This window comes from Silurus aristotelis (assembly GCF_946808225.1).
Source record: "Silurus aristotelis genome assembly, chromosome: 13".
Classification (NCBI taxonomy): domain Eukaryota; kingdom Metazoa; phylum Chordata; class Actinopteri; order Siluriformes; family Siluridae; genus Silurus; species Silurus aristotelis.
This window is the reverse complement of record NC_139586.1, coordinates 20,496,866-20,505,516: the sequence shown is the minus strand read 5'-3', so window position 1 is coordinate 20,505,516 and position 8,651 is coordinate 20,496,866. Positions and strand designations below refer to the sequence as shown.

The 8,651-nt window shown below is 37.2% G+C and overlaps 1 protein-coding gene across 1 annotated transcript in view; it reads right to left on the bottom strand.

The window, feature by feature from the left end:
- Positions 1 to 1,135: 1,135 nt before the first annotated feature.
- The window catches only part of minar1 (membrane integral NOTCH2 associated receptor 1), a 37,227-nt gene continuing 29,711 nt past the window's right edge, over positions 1,136 to 8,651 (bottom strand). Inside the window, exon 4 of the mRNA XM_083559099.1 lies at positions 1,136 to 3,760. Within this exon, the coding sequence (XP_083415225.1) occupies positions 3,563 to 3,760 (198 nt within the window). The 3' untranslated portion in view covers positions 1,136 to 3,562. The remainder of the gene's footprint in view (positions 3,761 to 8,651) is intronic.

The window sequence follows — 8,651 nt, the reverse complement described above, 5'->3', positions numbered from 1 at the left end:
CTGCCAAAAGAACTGCAATAAAAAAGTGCAGCGAAAGCTCTCTTTCTTGTAGTGTTCATCATGTCATGTGGTGCATTAGTTCAGAAAGAGCAGCTCCAGAAGGATGACTTGCTTTGCGACTTCACTCCCCAGCTGCTCTTTTTGACACTGCAATTTTCAAGGAGCCAAGTCAGTTCTCCCACAGTAACCAATTCCTCTGGCTCTGGGAAAATTAGAATATTAAATTAGAAAACCATTAGAAAACCAAAAAACATTTACTTTTATAAATGATGTAGCTGTGATGTTCTTACTTACTTTTATGTGTTTATGAAAGATTTTATGCAATTGTAAAGGTAAATATAATTGTTTTTTCCTCAAATGTAGTTGTTACTGACTAATTCCAGGCCAACCTTTGAAAGGTTCTACATTTAATGTCACTTAATGATGTCAGTTTAGAAAAAAATAGGAAAAAAATTAATTACACATTTTTACATGACTAAATTATTACCACCAGAATTTATACTGCAAAAGTATAAAACAGCAAATGATAAGACAAGAATAATACATACAATATGAATTATTTTTTCAGAATACCGCAGTAATTTTTTGAAAAGACACAGCTATAGATAGCTATCTGTATGTATGTAATAGATATCCACAATATTCTTTGTATTGCTGATACTAGTTTTTGTCTTTATTATTGTTTTCAAAATATGTGTTCATCTAGGTATACATTTTTTATTAAATATACTATATAAAACCAAAAATATCATATTTGTAAGATCTGGAAAATTAGATATCGGGTTTTTCAAAACGAAAAAATATCAATATTTAAAAATCATTCTTGAAATAATTTATATGCTGTAATGTGGTTTTATGTTTTAAAGGGAACCTACAAATGCTGCAGGTCAGTTATGTAACATATGACATAATAGCACATTGCATTCATTCATATTCAAGTTTTTTTTCAGGGCTATATGACATATGATTGTAAAGAGGGCAGGGCTTAATTCCTGCCGCACTTTCACATAATGTAATTCTGAGTGTACAAATGTGATTTTCTCATGTAATATTCTGGATTCTTTAAAGCATTGCTATAATTGTTATTGCCACTTAACCGATGCATAACCGCATTCAAGGGATCAGGCAGAAAGTCTTTGAACAGTCAGAACAATGAGTTTTATTAGGATATTATTCCAGTTACACCTGTTTTACATTATCCACTTTGAACCTGAAGTTTATATACAGGGTCTTACAGTGTACGAGAGCTCACAGTTCCCATGGTGAAGGCAGAGTCACCCGACAAAGTATCAACCATCAACTTGCAGTTTGTTTATTAAAGGAAAGTTTGACGAAAAATCTATTTCATCATTTACAAATTACTTCAGATGTAGTCGATTTGCCAACATGGTCAGATTCTGGCATTGCCTTTGTTAAATTAGACTTGCACCTACACGATTAACATAGCTAACTATTAATGGAAATTGATCTTACCCAAAATATTTTACATTAATGATTTCCTCGTGTTATTCTTGCACCTTGTTGTCGATTATAGCTTAATTTGATTAGGCATGTGTTTTATGGAAAATGTGTCAAACCAGAATTTGCTAACATATAGGTCAATCGACTACATTTAAAAGGATGGGAAAATTGTGCAAATCAACTTTTCACTAAACCAAACCTTCAATGTGTCTGGGTATGACCCATTCAAGCTACATTCAAAGTAAGAAAATCAAAAGCAGTTGGCTATGTGCCACAAGTAGTAGGGTTAAATTACTGACAGAAATGTACTCAAAACAATGTCCATTTTTCACTGCAAATCTTTTTTTTCCATGAAATACTTTTCTATCTCAATGTAAACCGCACTGATATGTTACAAAGCATAAAACATGAATCAGCACGAAAAAAAAAAAACCCAACTCTCTCAACAATATTGTACATTTCAGCAGCAGTTAAGTTTTTTGATGACGTTTTGTTTTTGATAAAATCTTTTATTAATACATAATATTAATCTGGATTTCAAACTAAATTAGCCAAACATGATTTGTGCCAATCAGTTTATTGTTTATAATTTATAATTTATTTTTAATTTTATAATTGTTTATTAACATTTAAAAATAAGATGTAGCTGGCAGTTTGCATTCAGTGGTCCTAAGGCCTCTATGAAGAGTATTGGATGGATTCTGTTACATCCCAGCAAAAATAGACATAAATAAATATTATTGTAATTCCATTCTAAGGGTCAAATATATGGCTTGGGATATGAGTTGCAAGAAAAGAGGTAACACTTTGTGCTATTGCAGCCTATCTAAGTGGCTAGTTAAGTAGAAAGCCTGCCTTACTATCTGCTATTTAGTGGTTGAGCTGGCACAGATAAGTCCCATAGATGTACTGTACATGTAACTTCACAATTGTTACAAACTATACAATTTCATTATATAATCATTTCAAGGTTGACCAACTTGCTGCTCACTGCTCACTTTCCCTGTAACAAAATACGAATGTACACTGGCATTATGTAAATCATATTACCATGCAGAGTACATTATACGCATAAATGAACGTAATGATTTTTAATGGGTATTTTATACATTTTAGCACTTAGGACAATTCTAATTCATTTTTATTTTCTTATAAATGCTGCCATTAGGTGCATGAGAAGAATATGAATACTGAGGTTTAACCTTAAGTCAGAAACCAGGTTTGAAGAATAGGGCTAAATGTTAGAAATATGCAGAAAAACCAAAACCAATGCACTGAAAAAAAAAAAAAAACCAACATAATTATGACCTTGCAAGTGGGGAAAAAAGGACATATAGTAAGCAGGTGAAGACAGCATAAAAACATAATTAGATATGAGACTTGCCATTTGAAAAACATTTTTTTAAATAAATTAAATTTTAGAATCCTCATACAATGAATACATACAATGGCCCTTCATACATTCACTTCTTCAGAAATGGTTTTGTTGAATATATAGTAATCTAGTCATCTATAATATCTATAACTATAACTGTCACTTAGGAGAAAAAAACATTGCACAAACCCAATAAAACATTCCTGATTTGTCAAAAAAGATAAACCTTGCTGTACAGAGTCACATTCTGTCTGCAAATTCGTTGAAAAATAATTTTCATAGAATCATAGTAAAATAAAAAATATACTACGCTTCCTTCCATGTAGTTTCTATTGCAACAACATAAAGATCTCAGAATTTAAATATTTTAGTATTGTATGTTACATACTAGCTATAAAACAAGAAAACATTATCTATATTCCATAAAAGTCTATGTTAACAAATAAATGTTTCTACTAGAAATAAAAAGAACAAACATCAAAAGTTAATCCTTAGTAAGGAATTGTGTTTCTGTAGATTAGACTCTAAAACCAGTTCCTAGAATCTGTAGTTAGACTCTAAAACCAGTTGCTTGCACCTGGATTAAGCCAAAAAGATGAGTAAATGTGCGCCTGCCATTAAAAAGTTCTATCAAATTCACATTTGGGCTTAATCTAGGCACCAAAAACGAACCATACATCAGCAAAACAAGACGTCTCGTGTTTATTGGCAACATAGAAGAAATCCTCATGACTTCATAGTGCAAATGGGCACAACGATAACCAATATCACAGTGCAGGCCGCTGCAGCAATCAGAGCACCAATCTTGCAAACTTTGGCCCTCCGAAACTCTGCCTCTTTGCGCTTGAGCAGAGAATCATAGCCCGGCGTGTAGATATCCTCCATCCAGTACTCAAGGTTATTGGGGTTGAGTGACTCCTGGGTCTGTTGGGAGATAAAGACATCAGTTGAGTGGCTCTGGCAGAAACAAATTGCTTGTATGGAGCTGACTTTAATATTACTGTGGACCCTGGTGTAAAATGAAGCCTAGGGAAGACGAATAGGGTTTTTGTTTGCTCGTCAAACAATTCAATTATCCAATAATCAATATTGCCTGTTTAATTGAATTAGAAATGATACAGCAAGCACAAGGGAGGAACTGAAAGGTGGAACGGAGATGGACCAGAAGAGGAACAGAGGATATCAAGATGTGTCTAGGAGTGGAAAAACAAATGATTAGTTAAGAAAAAAATATAAGGAAAATGATAGGAAAAGATTTCAAGGGTAAAACAGAAGTAATATAAAGAATCTTTTTTTAAGTATGGAGTTACAAAACATCAAGTGCCCCTAAAGGGCTACTAAAAAAAAAAAAAAAAAAAAAATTGTATATATATATACATATATATATATATATATATATATATATATATATATATATATATATATATATATATATATATATATATATATATATATTATACAGGGAGGAAAATAAGTATTTGAACACCCTGCTATTTTGCAAGTTCTCCCACTTAGAAATCATGGAGGGGTCTGAAATTGTCATCGTAGGTGCATATCCATTGTGAGAGACATAATCTAAAAAAAAATCCAGAAATCACAATGTATGATTTTTTAACTATTTATTTGTATGATACAGCTGCAAATAAGTATTTGAACACCTGAGAAAGTCAATGTTAATATTTGGTACAGTAGCCTTTGTTTGCAATTACAGAGGTCAAACGTTTCCTGTAGTTTTTCACCAGGTTTGCACACACTGCAGGAGGGATTTTGGCCCACTCCTCCACACAGATCTTCTCTAGATCAGGCAGGTTTCTGGCCTGTCGCTAAAAAAACACGGAGTTTGAGCTCCCTCCAAAGATTCTCTATTGGGTTTAGGTCTGGAGACTGGCTAGGCCACACCAGAACCTTGATATGCTTCTTACAGAGCCACTCCTTGGTTATCCTGGCTGTGTGCTTCGGGTCATTGTCATGTTGGAAGACCCAGCCTCGACCCATCTTCAATGCTCTAACTGAGGGAAGGAGGTTGTTCCCCAAAATCTCGCAATACATGGCCCCGGTCATCCTCTCCTTAATACAGTGTAGTCGCCCTGTCCCATGTGCAGAAAAACACCCCCAAAGCATGATGCTTCCACGCCCATGCTTCACAGTAGAGATGGTGTTCTTGGGATGGTACTCATCATTCTTCTTCCTCCAAACACGTTTAGTGGAATTATGACCCAAAAGTTCTATTTTGGTCTCATCTGACCACATGACTTTCTCCCATGACTCCTCTGGATCATCCAAATGGTCATTGGCAAAATTAAGACGTGCCTGGACATGTGCTTGTTTAAGCAGGGGAACCTTCCATGCCATGCATGATTTCAAACCATGACGTCTTAGTGTATTACCAACAGTAACCTTGGAAACGGTGGTCCCAGCTCTTTTCAGGTCATTGACCAGCTCCTCCCGTGTAGTTCTGGGCTGATTTCTCACCTTCCTTAGGATCATTGAGACCCCACGAGGTGAGATCTTGCATGGAGCCCCAGTCTGAGGGAGATTGACAGTCATGTTTAGCTTCTTCCATGATTGCTTCAACAGTGGACCTTTTTTCACCAAGCTGCTTGGCAATTTCCCCCGTAGCCCTTTCCAGCCTTGTGGAGGTGTACAATTTTGTCTCTAGTGTCTTTGGACAGCTCTTTGGTCTTGGCCATGTTAGTAGTTGGATTCTTACTGATTGTATGGGGTGGACAGGTGTCTTTATGCAGCTAACGACCTCAAACAGGTGCATCTAATTTAGGATAATAAATGTAGTGGAGGTGACATTTTAATATATATATATATATATATATATATATATATATATATATATATATATATATATATATATATATATATATATATATATATATATAAAACAAGGTGTGTCAAATATCTATGATTGGCCGTTGGCTACAACTGACCACATTAATCCTAAGAAACTACCACCATTAAAAAAAACTAGTCGATTTAAATATATTTCAGAAAGGTCAGTTTGCGAGCTTTGTCAAAAACCTAAAAAAAAATATGCATAAAGCATATAATTATTTTTCTGTTCTGTGCATCTATTAAAAAGTAAAGTAAAATAAGAAGCAACAAACTCTACTTCATTTAGGAATATCCACAGTGTGTATTTGTATCTACTCTATAGTTTATGTAAAATCAGCAATGTAGCCAAATAGAACTGATTTTTGATTGGAATTCAAATTAATGTGTAGTCTGTTACAGTATATTTGACCCATTGGATGATCATTAGATAATCTAGGGTGCAGTGGTGGCCATGGAAGGTTACTGTCTGGGCATACTTTTCTGTGTCAGCATGATTTTCCTTCAGGTTCTCCAATCTTCTTCACAAAAAATGGCACTAAGTAAAACAGTTGAAATATTTTGCACAACCTGCTCACACTGTTTCCCTCCAGCAGACAATCCTGCAACCTCAACCCTTACATGAACAGAATTTTCCCCATAACAAAAAGACTGTTAAACAACACTTTTTTTTAAACCTTTACACACAAACCTCTGTACTGTAATGTACAGACTGCAATTAATATTATTTTCTAGAGATATGCATGCACATGCTTAGCACAATTAGCATAATTGTAAATATGAGCACAATAAATAATAGCACAATAGTTCAACATTTGTGTGTATTTTATATTTGATCTGTAGTCTTCTATGATAATTAATGCAATCCACTGTTAAAGCTAATTCTATTTAATACTTTATACATATATTCCTGTCTTTTATAAACTGTGTGATGTCGGTGATGTGACTGTTAAAGTCAGCCCACTAATCAGAGTTGTGGAGTGTCTTTGATAAAAAATCTGTGACCTGTGATCCCAAGCACATCCCTATCGGCTAAACTTGACATGAAAACAAGTTCATCTAAGAAAATGAATCTGTAGATTTACAGCAAGGCTACAGCAGATCCTTCACCTAATCCTGCAGGGTTCTATAGTAACCTGAATCAAAATGCTTTGAAATATATACCCACTTCCTTTAACATGGTGCCCTCAACACGACAGGTCAAAACAGCCATCATCATTTTATGGTCACCATTTAAAGTTTTAACAATCTATTTCACATTGGAAAGGATGAGGATTGATGACAGTATAATGTCAGGTCTGTGAATATCTGATAATGCCATTTGGACTGGCCAATAGCTTCTGTGTTTTCACGCCTTTATCACTATCCCAGCACATCCAACACATTGCGATCACATTACATCACATCACATCACTTAGAAAATCCCAATGGCCCATCGTATTTCGCTAGATTCAATTCACTTAATCTTAAATATAAAGGGTGTTAATGGGGCAACTAGAAGAAGCTGTTAGTTTGACATTTGCTTTTCTTCATCTCATCCTCATCTGGCTCCTTTACATGCTCTCCAAAGATTTCTGATAAGAGTGCTCATCCTTGCCACATAGGCCAAATATTCAAAACACTCTGCATCATTTCTCGAAAAACCACTCACCCATTGTATACTGGGCCAACAACCACCTCTTTCCCTGGAACACTGATTTCCCACAGATGCAACAGCATTGGACAAATTTTTCAACAAGGCAAGAGAACAAGAGAAGATTCACATCAAGAGTAGAGCTAAGCAAATCAAGTAAGAAAATCAATTGTACACCATTGTATTGCTATTGTATAAATCAGGTGACCTCAAATAGTTGCTGACCATGGACTTTAGACCATGGTCTAGGCTTCTGTGGCTCACCCTGTAAGCAGAGATTCCTGACAGGGACAGGGATTTCCTTCTGAACGCCCTAGTGGCTCCTCCCGTGGAGTTCTGAGAGGGTCAGAAGCCAGCCTCGAGAGGCTGGTTACACGATCAGACTACCGGGCAGATGGGGAGGCCAGGCTGTTAACTCTCTTACAAGACTCTCCTCCCACCCGCTGCCTCTCAGGAGGCCCCAACAGCTGCAGGGCATTGCTCCAGCCGCTCTGGGAGGGTCAGAGACCAGCATTGAAAGGCTAGTTCCCCTAAAAAAGAGTGTCTTTGTGGGACTTGGCCATTGTGCTGGCGGCTCTATCTGAGCCCTCCCTTCGAGCCTTTGGCCGAGGTGGCTCTTAGGTATCTGTCGGTACAGACCGCCTTACTTCTGGCAATTTCCTCCCTTGGGAGGGTCGGGGACCTACAGGCTCTTTCCTTGGCCCCTGTCTTTCCTGGAATCTGCCCCTGGCATGGCCAGCCCTTTTGTCTCTACCCTAAATCGGGGTATGTGCCTAAGGTGCCTGCGGCTCCCTCATGACCTGTCGTTTTGGAGGGAGTCGGAGCAGCTGTTGGTCTGCTATGGCCCTCATAGGAAATGTTTTCTGGCTCAGCAGATGAATTGTAGATGGCATTTCTTCATGTTATGAAACCCAGCCATTAGGGGGGCACAAGCCAGTGCACTCTTAGTGCCGGTCCCAAGCCCGGGTAAATGGGGAGGGTTGCGTTAGGAAGGGCATCCAGCGTAAAACATGTGCCAAATCAAATATGCGGATCACAAATGAGAATTTCATACCGGATCGGTCGAGGCCCGGGTTAACAACGACCGCCACAGGTATCGTTAGCCGACAGGGTACCGGTGGAAATTGGGCTACTGTTGGCCGAAGGAGGAGAAGGAGAGGAGGAAGACGTCTACAGAGACGGCAGGAAAAGGAGCAGTGTAGGAGAGTAGAGGTTCGGGTTGGTACTTTAAATGTTGGTACTATGACGGGTAAAGGGAGAGAGATAGCTGATATGATGGAGAGGAGAAAGGTAGATATGTTGTGTGTTCAGGAGACCAAGTGGAAAGGGAGTAAGGCCAGG